The sequence below is a fragment of the Loxodonta africana genome, chromosome 4, assembly GCF_030014295.1.
Source record: "Loxodonta africana isolate mLoxAfr1 chromosome 4, mLoxAfr1.hap2, whole genome shotgun sequence".
Classification (NCBI taxonomy): Eukaryota; Metazoa; Chordata; class Mammalia; order Proboscidea; family Elephantidae; genus Loxodonta; species Loxodonta africana.
In genome coordinates this window covers 72,879,530-72,904,329 of record NC_087345.1, presented here as the reverse complement: position 1 = coordinate 72,904,329, position 24,800 = coordinate 72,879,530, and the positions used below count along the sequence as shown (strand labels likewise).

The 24,800-nt window shown below is 37.4% G+C and overlaps 1 protein-coding gene across 2 annotated transcripts in view; it reads left to right on the top strand.

The window, feature by feature from the left end:
* Positions 1 to 24,800, top strand: part of SRGAP1 (SLIT-ROBO Rho GTPase activating protein 1) — a 334,899-nt gene that overhangs the window by 221,378 nt on the left and 88,721 nt on the right. For both annotated transcript variants that reach the window (XM_010598491.3, XM_003405175.4), the window contains exons 5-6: positions 5,181 to 5,363; positions 5,848 to 5,976. In XM_010598491.3, coding sequence (XP_010596793.1) covers positions 5,181 to 5,363; positions 5,848 to 5,976 — 312 coding nt within the window. The remainder of the gene's footprint in view (positions 1 to 5,180; positions 5,364 to 5,847; positions 5,977 to 24,800) is intronic.

Here is a 24,800-nt window from a genome sequence, read left to right as displayed (position 1 = left end):
ATACAATGTTTGTTGTATACATGTATATAATTACATATATTAAAGGTACGCATACATATATATGTGTGAGAATATATCTGTGTATATCTGTGTGTACACGTGTGTGTGTGATATACACATATATAGAGTAAGCATTCTGTAAAGTTAAACACACAGAGGCATACAAATTGCCATTGACAAAAACCTTGTAAGGTGAACAATGATGTTAAATAACTTCCCCTGTCTAGTAACTGGTAGTTCCACTCCTAGAATCTACATTTTCCAATTTCTGAGTCAAAACTCAAAACGTAGAAACTATAGTTTTAATCCCCCTGATCTTCTCTAACATATATGTAGTGCTTAGATACATTTTTTTTTTTAGATACATAATGATTTCTTTATACTAAGTATTGAGATTTATTACAGGTATTAAATTATTTTGATATGAAGTTCAAGGGTAGTGTCACGAACACCAAATGGGTCTGTCAGAAAGAAGAAAGAAAGAAGAAGAAAAAAAAAGCTGTGCAATAATTATTATATAGGATCTCACAATCGTCTGTAAACAGAAATCCATGCATGTGGTCACTTTCTACTTGACTATATTTTTTTCTACAGTTAAGAAAAGATGGAGCAGGAAAGATAAACTGAGTGAGTTGAATGGAGAATTATGCATGAAGTTTTGGCAGAAAAATTCAAGTAGGAAAATGTGCTATTAGAGTACATTTAAATGGATATATGTCTATCGTAAAGCCCTGGCGCCACCAGCTGCTCCTTGGAAACCCTATGGGGAAGTTCTACTCTGTCATATAAACCAAAAAACCCAGTGCCGACGAGTCGATCCCAACTCATAGTGACCCTACAGAACAGGGAAGAACTGCCCCGTAGAGCTTCCAAGGAGCGCCTGGCAGATTTGAACTCCCGACGCTTTGGTTAGCAGCCATAGCAGGGTTTCCAGGTCACTGCCGTAGCAGGGTTTCTGGGTCACTATTAGTCGTAAACAACTCACCAGACGGAGGTGGTTTTTTTTTTTTTTTCCCTATGCCTGTCATGTTATTTGGTATGCAAAGACTTAGTTTGCATTAGACTGATGGAAAAGCTATTATTTTCAGTATGTATTCAAAATGCACCTTTTTAAAAAATAAAAGCTTTCTTTTACTTCTCTGAAAAAAGGAGAACTCTCTGTTATTTTAAATACGAAACACATTTAACTTCTGTCAACAGCTTACATTTTAAATAATGCAGTTTGTACTTGCATTCATTATGTGCAATTACAGTGCTCAAAAAGCTTTTAGTGTTTTTCTCCCCAACTTTTAAAATTCATTCATTCCAACTGTTAGCATTTTAGAGAATAGTGGAAACCCTAGGTCAAATTGGAAAACTGAACAAAGAAATTTCTGTTCAGGAAATTACCATTGAACTGAGTAGAGAATCCTCAGCTATTGTGCTAAACCACATTATGATGAGATAATATTTATACCCTTTCCTTGCTAGCATTGGGTCAGACTCAAATGTTTTCCTTTCAACCCCGACTAGTTAATAAGAAACGCCACGCTGGCTGCCAGCTCCGTGTGCTTTTTCTTATACTAAGGCTTATTAGTTTGTGCAAATTATCTGCTTACACCAGTCCTTCGTATACAACTAAAGCAAGAGTCAGGAGTTCAGGTCTATTCTTTGTTATGTATATAAAAGACCTATTTCTCAGATAACTAGTGCCCTCTGAGGTGCCTTTTCATCTAAATGTTGTAATGAGAGTCACGTGTTTTCCTTTCTTCCTCCCTGTCTGAGCAAGAATACAGACAGCTAAGCAACTACTTGTGTGTGTGTGTTTGGGTTTTTACAGCCCTCTCATTTTAAGATATAACTGGAACCAGGACCCAAATGGTATGTGGGTTTGCTTCAGGCAGGGAATATAAACAGAGCCGAGCCTTAGAAATGCAAGGTGTGTAGTAGGTTCATTGACCTCGCTGTTTGCCCAGCTGCAGGGTTGACTCCCTTCTCATTTCCCATCTGCTAAGTTGCTTCCTAATGCTATTTTATTTTTCTTTCAAACTGGGGCAGCCAACCGAACTTCCCACAGATAGGTTTGGTAATTACTAACAACAGACAACTTTCCAATTATACACAGCCCAGAAAAAGCTGCTGCTACTTTATACTTCAGTCCTTATTTTGTTCCTGTTCAGTAATGCCTTTGACATTGCTAGCTTACGTTTTTAAGGAAAGACATGGGAAGCTTTTATGGAAATAAAAGCCTCTTGTTAACCCCATGTTGTACTCTTCAAAATAATTCATTACTTCAAAGCACATAATCTCAACTTCTTTAACAACCTCACCTGAGTTATAAAATTGGCCGTGAATAACTTATGGTTATTTGCAAATGGAATAAAATCTACCCTCTGTGAATAGGAATTTAATATGATTGATCAGACCGTGCCACCACTGATGACTTGGATGCAGAGTTCTGGTTTGTCCTTTGATACATCAGTTGCATTGGCGTTGTTACACCTGATGTGTGTTGTTTCTATGAAGAAGTTTAATTGTGTCTAAAATAAACAGGTTTCAGAATTTGCCCAGATGTCTAGATCTGCATATAAAGACAGATTAAAATTATATTGGAAAACTAATTTTCAGGTAAAATCTCTGAAAATTGGTTACTCTTACTCAGCGGTATCTAAGAAATACATTCTTTTATTAATTACTTCAAAAAGTATTTTTGAAGCACTGATATTAACTAAAGAAACCCTGGTGGCGTAGTAGTTAAGAGCTACATTGGCTAACCAAAATGCTGGCAGTTCGAATCCACGAGCTGCTCCTTGGAAACTCTGGGACAGTTCTACTCTGTCCTATAGGGCTGCTATGAGTCAGAATCGACTCGACAGCAATGAGTTTTTTTTTAATATTAGCTAAAGCTTTGAAAAGTAACTACAAAGATCACTATGCTTTTCAAAGTCACAGACTGTTAAATTAGCAGTATGGTGCAAAACCTCAAAAATGTGCATATTTTCTAACCCTGCAATTCCTTTCTGGAAATTTATCATAGGAAATGTGACACAAATTGTACACAAACATTTTTATAACAATAATATAACTGAAATCATATAAAACCAAACCCAGTGCCATCAGGTCAATTCCCAACTCATAGTGACCCTATAGGACAGAGTAGAACTGCCCCATAGGGTTTCCAGGGAGCACTTGGTGGGTTTGAACTGTCAACCTTTTGGTTAGCAGCTGAGCTTTTAAGCACTGTGCCACCAGGACTCTGAAATTATATAAAGATCGTATAAATGATATAGCTGAAATTACATATACAAAGCAAAAATCCATTGCTGTGGAGTTAATTCTGACTCATAGTGACACTATGGGGTTTCCAAGGAAGTGCCTGTTGTATTCAACCTGCTGACCTTTTGGTTAGCAGCCATAGCACGTAACCAATATGCCACCAGAGTTTCTGAAATTACGTATAGCAAACATAAAAGGGGTACATTAAAACTTTTGGAATATGTATTCCTAAATTTGTTGAAGAATAAATTCTGTATGTCCTTTATAAGAAAAGAAGTAAAATAGAAGGTGTCATGAATTGAATTATGTTCCCCAAAAATGCCTGTCAACTTGGCTAGGCTATGATTACAATATTGTGTGATTGTCCACCATTTTGTCATCTGATGTGATTTTCCTGTGTGTTGTAAATCCTACCTCTATGATGTCGGTGAGGTGGGATTAGCGGCAGTCATGTTAATGAAGTAGGACTCAATCTACAATATTAGGTTGTGTTTTAAGTCAATCTCTTCTGAGATATAAAAGAGAGAAGCAAGCAGAGAGACATGGGAACCTCATACCACCAAGAGCCAGGAGAATAGCTCATCCTTTGGACCCAGGATCCCTGTGTTGAGAAGCTCCTGGACCAGGGAAGATTGATGCAAGGACTTTCCCCCAGAGCCAACATAGAGAAAAAGTCTTCCCCTGGAACTGGCACCCTTAATTCAGACTTCTACCCTTCTAGAGTGTGAAAGAATAAATTTCTGTTTGTTAAAGCCATCTGCTTAATAGTATTTCTGTTATAGCAGCACTAGATAACTAAAAAAACAGAAGGATATACATCAATGATTTTTAGCACAGCTTTATTTATAAAGCAAAATGTTAAAATATCCTAAAATGTTCAACGATAGGGAATTAGTTGAGTAATTTATGACACCAAAAACAAAAACCAAACCCATTGCCGTCGAGTCAATTCCAACTGATAGTGACTCTATAGGACAGAGTAGAACTGTCTCATAGGGTTTCCAGGGAGAGGCTGGTGAATTCTAACTGCTGACCTTTTGGTTAGCAGCTGAGCTCTTAACCAATTTGCCACCAGGGCTCCAAACAGTCATATAATAAAATAATTAGAAGCCCTTAAAATTACGTTTTAGAAGACTATTTAGTGATATGGGAAAATATTCTGATATTTTAAGTGAAAAAAATATTAAAAATTATAAAGTATGATCCCAATTTTATGAAAGGAGAAATGATGTAAATACTTTTAAATGAAGAAGTATGCGTGTACGTGTGTGTTCATATTCATTCGTAGGAAAAAGACTGAAAGGCTGCACACCAAAATCTTACTGGTTGTTATGCCTGGAAGATTTTTATTTTCTTCATTTTCTTTCTCTGTGTTATTTATTTTCTGCACTGAACATAAAGCATTCCTTTGTACTCAGAAAAACAAGTTTTTTTTTTTTTAATTAAAATTATGTGTGAACCTTAATATCTGCATTTTGTATTTTGACAAGTAGATGTATATGAAATAAAATCCTTTTAGTAAGGACTGTTTTAATTTGGATTTTTTTGTAATCCCAAGGTTAAACTAAAGTTTATCCACGAATAAATGGTTTATGCTTCAAATTAATAACACAGTGGAGATTTTAGAGAAACACTTTCAAGCTTAAGAGAACTCTTCAAGTACATTGAAAGCTTGTGTAAGACTTTGTAAATCATTTTTTCATCAAAACCTATCCCCTAAGTGCCTCTTCCTTGCAGGTGAATTTGCATATTTCTATTTGTTTTACATAGAATAGTTCATAATTCATCTATTTTACTAACAATCTGGCTTTCCCCTGCCAGTTAGAAGGTGATATTTTTACCATATACATCATATAGTGTTTCCCGTTCACTCTCTTAAGTGACAGGGAGACATCTTTTAACAATTTGGGTAACTTTTTCCACAGGTGATGAAAACATACCATATGTATCACGCAGAGAGCATCAGTGCAGAAAGCAAGCTGAAAGAGGCCGAGAAACAAGAAGAAAAGCAAATTGGACGATCTGGTGACCCAGTCTTTCATATTAGACTGGAAGAGAGACACCAGCGGCGAAGCTCTGTAAAGAAAATTGAAAAAATGAAAGAAAAGGTAGGTAAAAACATGTCGCAGAGCCATTCTGAGTTGATATGCTTTCCTCATTTGAGGTGACAATACCAAGAACACTGATGCAATAGCTGATATACACACAATGTAAATTATTGTGAAATGGCATGTGTTTCCTCCCAAGGGTATGAAAAATGTTTAAGAAACCTAAAAATCATGTAATAACAGCTGGACATCATTTAGTGTTGACTGCCAAGTGTACAATGTAGAGAACTGGAATATTAACAAAGAGATTTCATTGCAAATGGGCCTGAAGCCCAAACACATTGTTGTTGTTCCCCATAACTGGGTAATTTTGGTTTTATTATTTAAATTAGACTCAGAATGCACTTTTCACTAAGGACGTCGAGGACCATTTGTATATGTGGAATAAATTGTTTAGATTAGTAAAAACTCGTGTATGGTTCTCTGTTTTGTTTAAAAATGACTTTGTTTTCTTTCCCAATGCCTGAAACGTCTTCTTTTCCAGAGACAAGCAAAGTATTCTGAAAATAAGCTAAAGTCAATTAAAGCACGGAATGAATATCTCCTAACCCTTGAAGCAACCAATGCCTCGGTTTTCAAGTATTATATTCATGATCTTTCAGATTTAATTGATGTAAGTACTTTGAAATTTTGTATTTTCCATATTAAGATAGAATTAGCAATATTAGAATATTTTATTGATTCTAAAACACCATCATTTATTAAAACATTGTTTTATGCACTACTCAAAGAAAATGATGCCACCAATTAAACTGTACATGATAACTAAGATACTATCAATTGTAGGATGCATGTGAAAAAAAAAAAATGTGCATCCTAAAATCGATGAAAAATGAATTGTTAGGTTCTGTGAAGTTGTGAGTTACCTGGTAAACTCAGCTGGGAAAGGGACTTAATCATCACATTATGGAGTGGGAGAACCCTACCTGTACTATTGACTCAAAATCTATTTATCAGATACCTGCTATTGGGAAATACTTACACTATAAGAAGACATACATACAAGCCTTAAAAAAAAAAAAAAAAAATTGCTGTCAAGTCAATTCCAACTCATAGTGACTCTATAGGACAGAGTAGAACTGCCGCCTAGGGTTTCCAAGGAGTGCCTGATGGATTTGAACTGCCAGCCTTTTGGTTAGCAGCCAAATGCTTAACCACTATACCACCAGGGCCCCATATAAGCCTTACTCTCATGGAATTTCAAGTGGCAAAGACAGACATTAAGCAAATGATTACACAAATGTTTGTTACAGTTGTGATAAACACTGTGAAGGAAACAAAGTACAAATAAACCACTTTTATAGATTTGTCTAACTCTGTATACTTTTCTCGTATAGAATATGATATATAAAAGCACTTATTGGGCTCATTTAGAACTCAGCAAGTAAATATCCACTATTATATCTTTATGGTGTTTACTGCCATCGTTCCCCAACTTTAACCCTCTGCATCATTCAGAGAACACATATTGAATAGCCTAGTCATTGTGCTAACACTGTAGGAGACTGCAAAGATTGAAACAAACAAAAATCCTGTCTCAAAAAATGCCAGTACCAGCAAATACAAAAGTGACAAGTGCCATCAGAAAAGCACAAATAAAGTGATAGGGGAGTTCAGAGGGTTATCTACTGCAACTTTACTCATAAACTGCTTTATATTGATTGACTTCAGTGGTTTTATGACATTATAAAATTATTTTCTGTGGCTCACAACATCTGTCATAATTTAAACAGACAGTAGGCTAAAGCAACTTGATTTTTATGGTGAATTTAAACCTCATGTATTGAGCTATTATTTTGGAGCCATCGTTTGAGACTTACAGAAGACTTATCTAGGGTTTTTTTTTTTTTTTAATCTAGGGAGCCAATTACTTTTTAATTCATTAACACTCTGATGTGACTTTTCCCTTTTATTTGAGTTTCAAAATAATTTTCTCCCATACATCACAATTTCTTTACATGGAAGCACTTAGCAATAAATAAAACCAGGGAAACATTTTCCCCATTGCTTTTGTTACAGCTATTTGAAACTAGTAACTAATTACTCATTTTTAATGCAGGAGTTCTTTTTTTAATACATATTTTCTTCCAGCACTCTGAAATAAAAGGGATTCTTTCATTTGGCTTCTGCTAGATCTGATGAATAAAAAATCCCAGTAAGTTTTCTGAATAAAAATAAAGAATTTTACGACCTCTGTTTTCAAGCCCTAGTGGCATAGTGGTCAAGTGCTCGATGTTAACAAAAGGTCAGCAGTTCGAAACCACCAGCTGCTCCTGGGGGGCGGGGGCAGGGGGGAGATGTGGTAATCTGCCCCCATAAAGATTACAGCCTTGGAAATTCTGTGGGCAGTTCTACTGTGTCCTGTCAGATCGCTATGAATCAGAATTGACTTGATGGCAATGAGTTTGGGTTTTTTTTGTTTGTTTGTTTGGTTGGTTTTCAAGCTTAGATCTATAAGCATTCTGCAAAGCACATGGGGTGTAGAAAACTGATCCTCAGTAATTGCTCTACTTGCTTTTTTGTTTAGGGTTTATTTTTGTAGTAAGTAAAGTACTTTGCTAAATCCAAGCCAATCTTAACATGAGGAAAAATCTCCGTATTTTGAAAAAGTATTTCTGGAATACCTACAATATACCTACAATTAAAAAGTAATTGGCTCCCTAGACAGTTCTTCTGTAAAAGTCCCAAACGATGGTGCCAAAATAATAGCTAAATACATGACGTTTAAGTTCACCATAAGTACTGTTCTAGACAAAGAGGATCCAGCAGTGAGCAACCAAAGTCCCCAATCTCACAGATAGGTAGATGATAGACAGGTAGGTAGGTAGATAGATAACTACTCTAAAAAAAACCAAACCCACTGCTCTCGAGTCAATTCTAACTCATAGTGACCCTGTAGGACAGACTAAAGCTGCCTCATAGGGTTTCCAAGGTGGTAAATCTTTATGGAAACAGGCTGCCATGTATCTTTCTCCCACAGAGCACCTGGTGAGTTTGAGGCACTGACCTTTTGGTTAGCAGCCAGGCACTTTAACCACTGCACCACTAGACTTCCTAGATAGATAGGTAAACAGGTTATATAACCAAAAGCCAAACCAAGCATATTATATATATATGTTTTTATGTAAATATATGTATATGTACATGTGTATGTGTGTGTGTATGTATATGCAGTGACAGTGTCTTAAAGGAAAATATAATGGAAACTATGGGGGTTTAGATGCAGTGGTCAGGAAAGGCCCCTGTGAGGAAGGGTTATTTGAGCAAAGACTTGAGTTGGAGAGTCATGTGACTATCTGAGGAAAGAATCTCTCAGGCAGAAGGACTGGAAGGATAAAGGTGCACAGGCAGAAGTGTGCTTGTCAAATCCAAGATGCTCAAGGAATAGCAAAGGAGGCCAGTATGGTGCAGCTGAGTAAGTGAAGAGCAAAGTTTCAGGAGATATGGTTCAAAAGAAAACAAAAAACATGCTATTGAGTGGATTCCGACTCATGGCGACCCCATGTGCATCTGAGTAGAACTGTGTTACATGGGGTTTTCAACAGCTGGTTTTTCAGATGTAAATCACCAGGGTAGATTCGAAGTGCCAGTCTTTCTGTTAGCAGCCAAGCTTGTTAGCTGTTTACACAATTCACATCCTGGTAGGCAGGACACATAGGGTCCTTTGGACAGGGGAAGGGGTTTGAATTTTGTTGTAAGTATAAGCAACATCACCTGGTTTACATTTTGAACTGACAGCTGGGTGGAAAATAGAATGAAGCGGGTGGAGGAACAAGAGTGAAAGCGGGACTATATATCAAGAGGCTTTTGCAGTTTCAGGCTTGGACCGAAGTGGTGGTGATGGAGCCAATTATAAGTTGTTGGATTCAGAATATATTAAAGATAGAGCTAATAGGAATTTCACGTAGTGGATGAAAAAGAGGATAAAAGTATTTCCTAGGTTTGGGGACTGAGTCACTAGGTTAATGGTGGTGCTGTATGCTGAGATGGAGACCCTGGGGGAGAAGTAGGTTGAAGGGTAGGAAACAGTAGTTCTGTTATGTCTAGTAAATTTGAGATTCCTCTTGGACATCTGAGTGGAGGTACAGAGAAGCATTCTCAATATTAGTGAGATACACCCACTCCTCTCTTATAGACATGATTAGGATCCAAACATCAGGTCATTATGCTAAAACAGGCATTGTACGAAATGGAGGATTTTTTTTTTCGTCTGTTTTCAGACCATCCACTTGTACGAACTTTTTTTTTCAATTTAGTAAATATGATTGTAGAAATAATAACAGCTAAAATTTACTGATGTGCTCATCACTGTGATGAGTCCAGTTATGGATTATTCATCTGCAGAGAAGGAGGTCTGGAGGAGACAAAGCTGGATAAAGCTGTGCTGTGTGAGTGGAGGGCCCACATCTTAACCACTTCACCTTCCTCCTGGGCTGGGTCAGAGCTTCCCACACAGAGTGGCTTCTAGGGCCCCGCTTCCACGCCTGCAAGCCCTGAGTTCACAATCCCAGAGCCTGCTCTGCCCTCTGGGCCTGGTGAGTCATGGAGCCTCAAGGCTTCCTGCGAGTTCACTAGGAGCCTGGCCAGGCACCCGACCCCACCGAGACAGAGATTTCAAGCCCAGTTCAGCTTACTTTGGGATGTCATTAGACTTTCACACATTTCTTCTAAAGACCCTCTCCGATGTCTCTTTATTTCCTCCCTTGCCACCCCACAGAAATTTGGAGCTGCAGGGCTTCAGGCTGCATAGGATCTGAGAACCGGGAATAGGTGCCTGCTGGCTGGGTGTTTCCGGTGCATCTGCCTGGAGGCCATGGTTACAAAGGAGCCTAGCCCTCGTGGCAGCTGGATGCAGCACCCTGCCGGCAGGAGGGGCCCGGTTGGGGCAGAGGGTATAGGGCAGCTTGGCCCAGCTTCCCAGAAGCCCCTCACAGGCCTTCCTTAAAGGAGGGAACACCCTGCAGCCATTGCTGCCATGCCCACTGCCTCAATGTGCAAAACATAGTCAGTAGATTTTTTTTGTTGTTGTTATAAATTCGAAGTGTCAGATGAGGTAGTTAGTAAGTGAGGAATAGGTGTGTTAAGGGCAAGAGCAGAATATCAGGACTGTAAGAGGGTCATCTTCATAATAGGTATTTATTAAGCCCTTCTATTACAGGATAATCTTATTTAATTGTAATAACCCTATAAATAACTATTCTCTCCGTTTTGTAGGTAAAAAACTGAGACTTAGCTAAACTATAAAACTTTCCTATGGTTATACAGCTAGCAAGTGGTAAGCTTCAAACTCAAACATTTCTACCTCTAGATCTCACTAATTCTGATATAACTAAGTTAGTTATATATATAAAGAAATTATTTTTTTTAAAAAGTTGGATTTTTAAAAGATCATCCTTAAACTTAAATACAACTTAAACATGAATTTCTTAGAGAAATAGCATGAAATTTGTTCATTGTCATATTTAAGCGAAATTGAGTACTTTCCTAGTCAAAGTAGTTTATATGTTTACTGCCTCACTTTTAAAGCAATCAGTGTGAATATGTTCCTTCTAAAATGGCTGCTTATTTTGATGGAGTCTAATTTGCATATATAGTGGTGATCCTAAAAACCATTAAGCTTGACCCTTCTTGGTGAAAAAGAGACAGATCAATTATTATGCAGAGGTGTCTAGAATCTTTTATGCTTTGTGAGTTTATTTAACAAAATATCTTTTATACTGAGCTATCTAAAAAAAAAAAAATTTTTTTTTATCTAGTAATAACTAGAATAATTGTTATACCTCCAGTGAAAGAAAGTCAAGACAACATCTTAAATGCACAGCGTTTTCTATGTGAAATGACATGGAACGCACTAGGGACACCTTGATTAAATCAAATCATTATAAATATTCCAAGAATTCAAGTTAAGACCTTTTTTATATAAACTGCCTCCAGTTTTCCCTTGGTTTCTACTCATTTCAGTATCTGTTTCTTATAAATTTTATATGACAGACCATCATGAATGGACCTATTATATCACAGAAAATTCCCATATAAGTATTCCATACAACTGGTATTTTAAAACTCGTCTTTTATTATTACGGAAGCAGCACAAGTGCGTGGTCGACAACTAGTAAATACTGACAAGCAAAAATAAAGCGTCACATTCTTACCTCCTGAGATCATCACTGCTAATATCCAGACTTTTCCTATGGGGACTGAGTCACTAGGTTAATGGTGTCCACACACATTTTTTAGACCAGAAAGAAAGTACAGAATCATACTTTGCATACAGCTTTTTTTTTTTTTGACCACTATTTTAGTTAATGATCTTTATCTTTCTGTTTCTTTACATATTCTTTCATATATATAATATTGTGTTTTTAGAGAAAGTTACACAGCAAATTAGGTTACCTTTTAACAATTTCTATACATACTGTTTAGTGACATTTGTTACTGAAAATGTTAATGGTCTCATTATTTCCATTTTGGTTGTTCCATTTCCATTCATCTAGTTTCCCTGCCCTCCCCCGCCGCCGTCTTTGTTTTTGGGTAACTGTTGACCATTAAGTCTCCCATAGATGATTTTTTTAAAGGAGCACAGTACTTACGGGTGATAGGGTTCATTTCATGAGCCAATCTGTTATTTAGATACAAGGTGTCCTCTGGGGGTGGTTTCAGCTCCAAGTTTAAAGGGTATCTCAGGGCGATAGTCTCGGGAGTTCCTGTAGTCTCAACCAGTCTAGAAAATCTGGCCTTTTTAAGATTTTGAGTTTTGTACTACATTTTTCTTCCATTCTAACCAGGACTATTTATTGTGTCCCTGGTCAGAACAGTCAGAAATAGTAGCTGGGCCCCATCTAGTTCTTCCGGCCTCAGGTAGATGAGGCCGTGGTTTGCATAGAATATTAGTCCTGTAGAGACTAGTTTCTTCTTTGAGTCTTTGGCTTCTTCTTTCTCTTCTGCGCCAAATGACTAGAGACCAATAGTATATCCTAGGTGGCCACTCACAAGCTTTTGAGACCCCAGACGCTACTCACCAAACTAGGATGTAGAACATAAAACTTTATGAACTGTGTTATACCAGTTGAGACCAAGTTGTCCTACAAGAATATAGTCCAGAGCTTTCAAACGCAGGAAACCAATTTCACGAGGTGTTTGATTAAATCTAGGAAGTATCCGTAGCTGCACCCCCATGTGCTTTATTATATATATGAGTATATACGCAGCGCACGCATACATGTGTATATATGTGCCAACAGGTACACCTATACACGCACGCATATATACACACATATACCAAAAAGAATTAGTTGATTGTCAGCCCTTTTAAGGAGGTTCCATGTGATCAAGAATCATTGGTATTGAAGGAAGAAGTCCAAGCTGCACTGAAGGCATTGATGAAAAACAAGGCACTGGAGGTGCTCACTCGTCTATGCCAAGAAATTTGGAAGACAGCTCTCTGGCCAACTGACTGAAAGGGACCCGTATTTGTGCCCATTCCAAAGAAAGGTGATCCAACAGAATGCAGAAATTATCAAACAATATCATTAATATCACATGCAAGTAAACTTTTCCTGAAGATCATTCAAAAACAGTTGCAGCAGTATATCTACAGGGAACTGCCAGAAATTCAAGCTGGATTCAGAAGAGGACATGAAACAAGGGATATCATTACTGATGTCAGATGGATCTTGGCTGAAAGCACAGAATACCAGAAAGATGTTTACTTGTGTTTTATTAGCTATGAAAAGGCATTCGACTGTGTGGATCATAACAAATTACGGATAACATTACAAAGAATGGGAATTCCAGAACACTTAATCATGCACATGCAGAACCTATACATAGACCAAGGGGCAGTTGTTTGAACAGACCAAGGGGATACTGCATAGTGTAAAATCAAGAAAGGTGTACATCAAGGTTGTATCCTTTCACCATACTTATTCAGTCTGTATGCTGAGCAAATAATCCAAGAAACTGGACTTTATGAAGAAGAATGGGATATCAAGATTGGCGGAAGACTCATTAACGACCTGCGTTATGCAGATGGCACAACCTTGCTTGCTGAAAGTGACGAGGACTTGGAGCACTTAAAAGATGATAGCCTTCAGTATGGATTACACTTTAACATAAAACAAAAATCCTCACAACTGGACCAATAAGCAACATCATGATAAATGGAGAAAAGATTGACGTTGTCAAGGGTTTCATTTTGTTTGGATCCACAATGAACACCCACGGAAACAGCAGTCAGGAAATCAGACACCATATTGCATTGACAAATCAGCTGCAAAAGACCTCTTTAAAGTGTTAAAAAGCAAAGATGTCACTTTGAGGACCAAGGTGTGCCTGATTCAAGCCATGTTATTTTCAGTTGCCTCATAACCATCCAAAAGCTGGACAATGAATAAGGAAGACTGAAGAAGAATTAATGCCTTTGAATTATGGTGTTGGAAAATATTGAATATACTATAAAAAAAAAAAAACTATGGACTGCCAGAAATACAGCCAGAATGCTCTTTGGAAGCAAGGATTGTGAGACTTCATGTCATGTATTTTGGACATGCTGTCAGGAGGAACCAGTCCCTGGAGAAGGACATCATGCTTGGTAAAGTAGAGGGTCACCAAAAAAGAGGAAGCCACGCAACAAGATGACTGTGACTGCAACAATGGGCTCAAGCATCACAACGATTATGAGGATGGCACAGGCCAGGGCAGTGTTTTGTTCAAATTGTACATAGGTTGCTATTAGTCAGAACTAACAACGACAACAATACACGTATATGCATACATATTTACCTATGTAACCGTGTACATATTGCTGTTGTTGCAAATTCATGTATGTTACAGCATTTACCAAAAACATCCCTTATTCTTGTGTACTTCTTAGGGTCATCATTTACCTTGGTCAGGTTGTGCACACTTCACCCACATTTGGTATTGCCTTTCGCATCACAATAAACAACAAAGCTCTACTATCTCTCTTCCTCTCCTATCCCTGGTAAACACCAATGAACATTGATTTCTGTATGTATACCTATTCTTTTTATAAAAGTGGGATCATACGATTCTTGTCATTTTGTGATTGACTTATTTCACTGAGCATAATGGCTTCCAGATTTATCTACGTTATGTTTTGAGAACTCTTCAATATTCTTTTAACTGCATAGTATTCCATTGTATGTGTAAAAATTGTATGTACCACGTTTTATTTATCCATTCATCCATTGATGGGCATTTGGGTTGTTTACATCTTTTTGTTACTGTGAGTAATGCTGCAATGAACACAGGTGTACATAGGTCTGTTCATGTCACCTTTGTTAGGTTTCTTGGGTATATACCTAAGAATTGGATATCATAAGGTAGTTCTATTTCTAGTTTTTTGAGCAAGTGCCACACCATTTCCATAGTGTTTGTACCATTTTACATTCCTTTCAGCAGTGTGTAAGGGTCCCAATCTTCCCAAAGCCTCACCAGCATTTGTTATTTTCTGTTTTTTGATCAGTGCCATTTTAGCTGAGGTGAGATGATACCTCATTGTAGTTTTGATTTACCTCTCTTTAATGGGTAATGATTATGAACACCTTTTCATGTGTTTTTTGGCTACTCGAATGTACTCTTTGATGAAATGTCTGCTCATATCTTTTGCCCATTTTTTAATTGAGTTGTTTGTCTTTTTGTTGTTGATGTTTTCTGTAAATTTTAGAGTTTAGACCCTTATTGAATATGTCATTCTTGAAGATTTTTTTCTCAGCCTGTAGGTTGTCTTTTTATTCTTTTGATGAGTATGTAAGTATCTAATTTTTATCAGGCCCTAGTTTTTAGTTATCTAACTTGTTTTCTGCTGTATGTGCATTTATATTTGTGTTTGATGATTTTTTTTTTTTTTTAAAAAGATCAGGCCCATAGTTTTGTCCCTAAGTTTTCTCCTAAGAACTTTATAGTTTTAGGGTTGACATCTAGGTCTTTAATCCAATTTGAGCTAGTTTTTTTTGTGTGTGAGGTATGGGTGCTATTTCATTTTTTTTTTTTTTTTTTACAGATAGACATCTAGTTTTGCCAGGGCCATTTATTGCAGAGACTGTCTCTTCCCCATTTAATGGTCTTTGGCCCTTTGTTGAAGATCAGCTGACTATATGTGAATGGATTTACTTCTGGCTTCCCAGTTCTCTTCCATCGGTCGGTCTATCATTGAACCAGTACCAGGCTGTTTTGATAACTGCAGCTATATATTATGATTTGAGGTTGGGGAATGTGAGGCCTCCTACTTTGTTCTTCTTCGGTATTGCTTTTGCTATTTGGCTCCTCTTTCCTTTCCATATAAAGTTGGTGATTAAGTTTTCCACTTCAGTAAAGAATGTTGTTGGGATTGCTTTGTATTTATAGATCACTTTGGGTAGTATTGACATTTTCACAATATTAAACCTTCTAATCCATGAGCATGGAACAGCTTTTCATTTATGTATGTCTCTTTTAGTCTCTTGTAGTAGTGTTTTATAGTTTTCATTCTAGAAGTCTTTTACACCCCTAAACTTCGTTGCCATCGAGTCGATTCTGACTCAAAGCGGCCCTATAGACAGAGGAGAACTGCCCCATAGGGTTTCTAAGGAGCACCTGGTAGATTCAAACTGCCCACCTTTTGGTTCACACCCATAGCTCTTAACAACTACACCACCAGGGTTCCCAAAAGGGGACAGTGGGCTCCATGGGCTCTAATCAAACCTGGGTCTCCTGCATGGTGGGTGAGAATTCTACCACTGAACCACCCATGTGGTGCTGGTGATCTTTTTAGGTTTATTCCAAGGTGTTTTATCATTTGGGGAGCTATTGTAAATGATACTGTCTACCTCATTTCCTTTTTGTAATTCTCCCTATCGGTGTAAAGGAACTCCATTGATTTTTGCATGTTGATTTTTGTCTTGGTTATCTAGTGCTACTATAACAGAAATATCACGAGTAGATGGCTTCAACAAAGAGAAATTTATTTCTTCACAGTAAAGTAGGCTAATAGCCCGAATTCAGGGTGTCCGCTCCAGGGGACAGCCTTCTCTCTCTGTCGGCTCTGGAGGAAGGTCTTTCTCATCAATCTTCCCCTGGTCTAGGATCTTCTCTGTGTAGGAACCTGGAATCTAAAGGACGCCCTCTGCTCCTGTGCTTCTTTCTTGGTATGAGGTCCCCCACTCTCTGCTTGCTTCCCTTTCCGTATTATCTCTTGAGATGTAAAAGGTGGTACAGGCCACACCCCAGGGAAACTCCCTTTACATTGGATCAGGAATGTGACCTGGGTAGGGGGTGTTACAATCCCACCCTGATCCTCTTTAACATAAAATTAGAATCACAAAATGGAGGACAACTACACAATACTGGGAATCAAATTGATACACACATTTTTGGGGGGACATAATTCAATCCCTGACAATCATATATCCTGCAACGTTGCTGAATTCTTCTTTTAGATCCAGAAGCTTTCTTATGGGATCTTTGTGGTTTTCTATGTATTGTATTATCATCCACAAATAGGAATAATTTTACTTCTTCTTTTCTGATTTGAATACCCATTATTTCTCTTTCTTGCCTTATTGCTCTGGCAGGGACTTTCAGTATGATACTGAATAAGAGTGGTAATAATGGATAGGTATCCTTGTCCCATTCCCATTCTCAAGGGGAAGGATCTCAGCCATTCTCCATTGAGAATAATATTGGCTCTTGGTTTTGCTTCATCTTACTATTTCAATAGGTTTTCATCACGTCAAATAACCAAACCCAACCGAGAATCACACATTTGTGTCTAGTTGTTGTGTCCCTTAAATCTTTTTTTAATCTAGCAAAGTCCTTTATTGAAGAGACCTTGACAGTTGTTCCTCAGAATATTCCAGCTTCTGGCTTTGTCTAATTACCTCCTTATAATGCCATTTAGCCTATTTTTGTATCCCCTGTATTTTATGCAAAGTGAGCATTATATAATGAATTGGTGAATTCAACTCAAGTACTTTGCAGTAGAATAAATACATTGTAGATGGTGTTGCTACATCTCATTTAGACATGTAATAATATCTTGAAGGCGAAGGTGTCGCTGTGAGTCGGAATCGACTCGACGGCACTGGGCCTTTTTTTAAGGTGTTCTCAGTAACCTCATGTGCATGCAAAACCTGGACAATAAATAAGGAAGACCAAAGAAGAATTGATACCTTCGAATTGTGGTGTTGGCAAAGAATATTGAATATACCACGGACCGCCAAAAGAACAGACAAATCTGTCTCCGAAGAAGTACAACCAGAATGCTCTTTAGAAGAAAGGATGATGAGATTGCATCTCACATACTTTGGACATATTGTCAGGAGGGATCAGTCCCTGGAGAAGGACATCATGCTTGGGAAAGTAGAGTTTAGTGAAAAAGAGGAAGACCCTCAAGGAGCTGGATTGACACAGTGGCAGCAACAATGGGCTCAAGCATAACGATTGTGAGGATGCCACAGGACCGGGCATTGTTTTGTTCTGTTGTACATAGCACCTAACAACAACAACAATCCACCAGTAGTGATGCTAAAATTGACCACTGACTTAGAGTGATGCAGATATGATTCCTCCATCATGTGGTTAAGTTTCTCCGCTTGGAACAAACTATAGATATTTTTAAACCTCTTAATGTAGATTTTACTAAATTAGAAAACAATTAATTTGAAATTCAACAATATCTACGCTATAATTTACTTTTGATTAGCAAATTCTTTTATAGAGTACAAATTAATAATGTAAATTAAAGAGGAATAATGATTTTTTAAAACATTTTCAAGCATTTCTAACTAACCAACTTATATATATACTCTTGATACACTATTTTAATAGTATCACCTTGGTTAATTAAAACAGGTCTGTAAATTTTAATGTCAACACTTTGATGGAGTAGTTCAAGTCATTTCTATATATTTGAAGTTAATTAAATGGTTTTAAAAATGTTTAATCATTCATACTTTTATCTATTTCAAGTAAACTTTCCTTGTCAATGTTAAATTGGTAAGGTCCTCTCACTCTGAGAATGGCTATCAATTTGTATATGTAGCAAAACTCTAACATATTAAGAATTTAAAGTTCTAAATGAACTTCCATATATAAATGAAAAAAGTGACCTTGAAGATCTCTCTTGCAATATAAAAAGAATAGAAACTGATGTACATTTTAGAGAGCTATTTTCTCACTAACGGTTATTGGATCTCTACAGGAATTTATTTCTGGTAAATCAAATTCTTCATTTGTTTTGATCACTGAATTAATTTTATGAGCTTCATCACTGAAAAGCAATATTCTTATAAAATTATTAAGTAAATGAACTTCTTGATCAAGTCCAAATTAAAAATATTAGAACTCTAGATTTTGTTTGTGTTGAGTATAATGCAATAAAAGAAAATGGTAGCTCCATTGTTAACCAAGTTTATATTCTTTTATATCAGCTGGAAGCATTTGAATATAGTATACAAAAGAAGGTTCATACACTTCTGGGTACTCCAGATAGTAAATTATCTCTAGGGAAAAGAGAAGGAGCTGGGATTAGGGAGGGGGCACTTAGAGGGGGTGAGGCTTCTGAAGTACCAGCAATGTTCTGTTTCTTTAAAAGGAGCCATGTATGTTTTATACCAAACACCTGTTGCCATCAAGTCCATTTAGACTGATAGCTACCTTGTAGGACAGAGTAGAACTGCCCCGTAGGGTTTCCGTGGCTGTAATCTTTACAGAAGCAGACTGCCACGTCTTTCTCCCTCAGAGCAGCTGGTATGTTTGAACCACCAACCTTTGAGTTAGCAGTCAAGCACTTTAACCACTGTGCCACCAGGACACCTTAAACATTTTACACTTTTCTGTAAATATTCCATATTTAGAGGAAGAAAAGCATGGAACTGTAAAAAATTATAAATGCCTTAAATATTTTTAATCTAAAGTATATCAGTGTACTTGCACTTGTCAATCCTTTGATTTATCTTTTTGTGTGGATCTCCTTCTCAGTGGTCTTGCCCAAATCACGTCCACTGTATATTATCTATGATTTTTAGTTCTGATTCCTTTAAAATAAAAGTAAAAAATATTCTATATATTAACAATGTTTTTACAGTCTTGCATCATTGTCACACCCTCACCTAATTTGATAGCAATTTTGTTCACTATCAAGTCTTTATAACAATTCCTTTTCATGCTTATCAGTTTATTTAATATTTAATTAAATTATAATAAATCTAAATGACACAAATACTACTCAGTTGACTCTAGAAGGCATACGTGGAGCAGATGTGTGCTAGGGGTATTAAACACTGCTCACTCTCTGTGTGTCTTCATAGAAATGAGCCAGTGCTATTGGCATTGGTTGCTATGCTTTAGAGCAGAAATTGGCAGTCTCTTACTTACAGGGCCAGATAGTAAATACTTTAGGCTTTAGGGGCCATATGGTCTCTATTACAGTTACTCAACTCTGCCATCATAGTGCAAAAGCAGCCATAAATAATATGTAAACAAATGGATGTAGTTGTATTCCCATAAAATGTTATTTACCCAAGTGGAGGGCTGGATTTGGCTCATAGGCCCTAGTTTGCTCTTCCCTCTTTATAGAGTGAACCACATGTTGGTTAATCCAGAGTGTCAGTTAAGCAAAATGCTGTTAAGAGGCCCTCTCCTCTGTCTCCAAACAAAGTTCTGAATAAATTTTGTAGCATACCTGATCTCTTGGTTTCAAATCAGGTGGGAAGTAGAAAAGAAAGTTAATTTTGTAACAAACAAGGAGAATTTTTATTATTTCATTCTAAAGAATGAATGTGAATTGTAAGAAATATAACGCAAATGTTGGCTGTGGGAGATTTAATTGTTTTGGAAGAATACCCTTTGCTGTTGAGTCGATTCGATTCCAACTCATAGCGAGCCCTAGGACAGAGTAGAACTGTCCCATAGGGTTTCCAAGGAGCAGTTAGTGGATCTGAACTGTTGACATTTTGGTTAGCAGCCAAGCTCTTAACCACTGTGCCATTAGGGTTCCTTTGGAAAAATAAAGACCTACACTGTAGGGGGAAATAAATTGTAGTTTTGTAAGTAATAGGTTTCGCAGCTATGATCATTATTATCCCCAACATTAAGTGCAAAAGAGACTATAACTTATTGTTCTCTAAGAGTTACGGGCGTATTGCAACCAGAAAAAAATCACATAAGCAACAAATATGATTGAATGTAATTGTATTGAATGCTGAGATTTTGAAGCAATTATGATTTTCTAAGAGAAAAAAAGGTAGGGGAGAGTACAAATGTTAATGCTAGGGTCCCCTGACCTACAATCAAATTCACTGCTGTGTAAATCTGAACTTCTTAAAAACAACTGGTTTTAGGGTTGTATCACTAGTTGTATAGCGTCATTCAGTCCAGTTCCATACACATCACCCTCAGAATTCATTGAGAAAAACAAAGTCCTCAACAGTAAAATCCTTGTGGTACTTTGTCCCAGAGCACCTGTCCAGTAATAACAAAGCATTTGTCACCTATGCAGTACAGTTTCATGATCTCCAATTACTCCCTGTGTAAGCCTGGAGGTCACTTTGAAGGATAAATCTTTGTTACTATTGTGGAATATTGCCAGGGAATAATCCCCCACTCCAGCTAATTTTCTTGGTTAGAGATATCTATCATGTGTTTTATTAGTCGTTAATGCAGAAAGAGTCTGAAATTAGATTACATCATATACCGCATACCATCTTTATTTTATCATTTTTGAATAATCACTATGCTAAAGCTTTTAGCCTTATCTGTTTTTTTCCCTCTAGGGACATGTGTTTAATTAAAAAGCAACTGATTTCAGAGTTCAGAAATTTTTTAATTAGTTTGACTTTTCCCCATACATAAGATTTATCCATGAAAACCTGCCAAATTGTAATACTGTATTCCCCATTAGACCTGAACTCTTAATAGGAAGATTATAGAGAGATCATGTTAAATGGATTATTGTATTGTAGTGATCATGTAAAAACATGAGGCATGTTTTTATTTTATCCCTTTGTGACAGAAAGAATTTAAAACTGAAATGAGTGGATAACTGAACTAAATGGCTCTTAAAGGTACTTCCAGCGGAAAATGCTATGGACCTTGGTTAAGGGAAACTGCTCTCACATGGTTTATCTTCCAGCAGCAAAGCCGGCACCTTCTCAGCCTCCATCGCTTACTTCTTCCTGGATAGATGTCTGGATGTTGAAAGTCACTTATGGCATTGTCCTTGGCTCTCTGCCTCCTGATGATTTCTGTGTTTTTATCACCAGCCTTGATCATCTTCCTGGGTTTTGTTCTTGTAGATTTTATATATCCAGGACATTCTGTAGATCCTGGACATCTAAACCAGATGTCTAAAAGATTGTCCAGACACCCAAAATACAACTTTTTTTTTCTTGTTGCGGTGAAATATATATCACAAAAATACTGCTGTTTCATCCTGTCTTAAGTGTACAATTCAGTGACATTAATGACAATCACCATGCTGTGAAATTGTTAACCACTATCCATTTCTAAAAATGGTACAACCTTATATATCCATTTGCACTTATCATCACCATCGTCCACACACATGACAACTTTCTTATCCATTTTCATACCTCAGTAAATGGCACCCCTTTCCACTCAGTTAGTGCTCAAGCCAAAACCACAGTTGTCTCACTCCCCACGTTATCTACCTGTCATCTGTTATTGTTAGGTGCCATTGAGTTGGTTCCAACTCATAGTGACCCTATATACAACAGAATGAAACATCTCTACCTCCTAAATATCCCAAACCTTGCTACCTGTGCTGTCAGTCTCCTAGATGAAGCCTGTACTATTTGTCCTCTTGCCTACTCTATTGCAGTAGCTTCCTAAGATGACTCCCAGCTTCCACACATACCTTCCAATAATCCATTCTCTTCCCAGCAGCCAGAGTGAACTTGTTAAAAAACCGTAAATCAGAATACGTCCTTAGAATACAATCCAAACTACTCACCAAGAGCGTATGTGAGCTGTTACCCTCCTGCCACTTTCTTTTTAGCCACCATGCTTCAGGTACATCGACCTTCTTTCTGTACCTCAAACCCACTAAGCTTTTTCTTGTCTGGGGCTTTTGCACTTTCTGCTTTTTTTGTCTGGACCACTTTCACTTGTATATCTTTGCAAGAGTAATTCCTTCTTTTCATTTGTGTTGTATCTCAAATATAGGAAGGAAGGCCTTTCCCCAACTGCCCCATATAAAAGAGCAACACAGCCCCAACCACTCCCTATTCCTGTAAACCTTTATTTTCTCCATGGCATTTACCATCTGATGTGTATTTATTAGGTTTGTTTGGTTTGTTCTCTTTCCTCTTTCCTGATTTGATTCAGGCTGGTTACAGAGATTCTGGTCTGGGAAAAATGAATCCAGTCTGCAGTTCCTCCAAAGGAAATGATTGTCCATGTGTGGATGGGTGGGAGATGCATTAGGTAACAAATAATTATTCAGCCTAGTCATTGGCTGAGGCATATGAAACATCAGTTCTCTGGTTTCCTTCTTTGTATCCATTCCTATCATGTAGAGGCACCATTTTGACCTTTTCACTGCTCAAGGGAGAACTGAGAGCAATTCTTGCTAAATGCTTGGCTATGTTGTTAAAGAGGAGCAGGAATTAAATTGTCAGCTCAATGTGGATTGTCAGGAACACAGACATGGAAACAAGTGTGTAAAAAGCTCCTGTAGACATTTAGACACCTGATTTAGTCCTGTGTGTGTCTGAGATTTCTAAGGTAAAGTACTGAAGAATTAGGAAGATATTGAAGGACAAAAAAATAGTTATTCAAAAGAAATTAGCTTTCTTCATTTGACGTCTTATGTAAAAGCTCTGAACTTACCTGTTTTGAGTCCTTTGAAAGCCAGCCATGGTCATGTGAAAACTGTTTATTTTTGCTATTCAGTTTGCTCGGGTTGCACTATTTTTCAAACACTTGAAATAAGGGTTGGACCAAGGCTTTACCCAATATCCATGGCTCGGGAGTGGTTAAAGCCAGAGATAGGACCCAGGACAAAAGACCATGGCAGTCCCTCAGAAAGAGGCAGGAGTGATGAAGAAAAGTTTGGATACCTCTGCCAATGAGTTAACTTCCTTCTCCATACTCATAACAACTGCTTAATTCTGGAGTCACTGATAAATGACATTGGTTCTGACTGTTCTGGAAACAAGTATATAGGACTTGTTTCCCATGTAGTTCTATTATGGTAATGCTAGTCTTAGAACTAAGCTTCTACCCAACTAGGGCTTCTCTTGTCATGGGGTTTATACCAAAAAAAAAAGCTATCCCCTTGTCTTAGTTATCTAGTGCTGTTATAGCAGATATACCACAAGTGGATGGCTTTAACAAGCAAAAATTTATTTTCTCATAGTTTGGGAGGCTAGAAGTCCAAATTCGGGGTACCAGCTCTAGGGGAAGGTGCTCTCTGTCCTCTCGGGGGTAAAATCCTTGTCTTATCTTCTCTAGTGTTCTTCTCCTCTGTCTTAGCTTCTCTAGTGCTCTCTTCTCTGGAGATCTCCACGTGGCATCTGTTTTTCCCCCATGCGTGCTTGTTTGCTTCTAATGCCTAATCCGTTCTTTTATAACTCAAAAGTGATTGGCTTAAGACATAACCTACACTAACGTGGCCTCATTGACATAACAAAGAAAACCATGTTCCCAAATGGATTGCTTCCACGGGTAAAGGGGTTAGGATTTACAGCACATATTTTGGGGGGACACAATTCAATCCATAATATCCCTGAACAAATATGATCCAGGTACACCCACCAGTATACCCACCATGTATACCTCAGCCAGCCGCTCAGCTCAAGACAAGATGAAGTGCTTGTCACAGTCTTCAGTATCTAAATTTCATCTGTATTTTGATAATATTTGTAACTCTTTTGCCTAAGGAAATTAGCTACTATGATGATTTAGACTAATGCCTAGTAGAATCTCTCGTGGCAGCTCTTGGGATACTTAAAAAAAAAAAAAAAAAAAAAAACTTGCTATTTCCAAGTCTTTTCTTCCCCAGTTTTAATCCATAATTTTATGTATCCATTCAGAGTTTTTCCATCCATCAGAACAACACTGCTTTGTTCCCAAGAAATATTTTATTGGTTTCTTATGTATTTTCATAATTAAATGCCCTTGGTTATAACTCAGCTCTTTGTGCAGAAGTTGGCTTTTCATGTCATCATTAATAATTCATAAGCTCCATAGACTTATATTAGACCTTTTTAACCAAATACCTTGAATCTTAACATATCCAGTGTCATTTCAACTTCTAGTATAGGGGGAAAAAAAATGATTCTGTGGCTGGTCTTTCTGTCTCAGGAGACCTTGGATAAGAATTTTTTCCCCCTGTTTCTTATTCCTTTTTATGTTCTGGATGCTAGAGAAACCTAGAATGTAGAAAATGCTGCGTATCCGAAGTGACAAAATCAT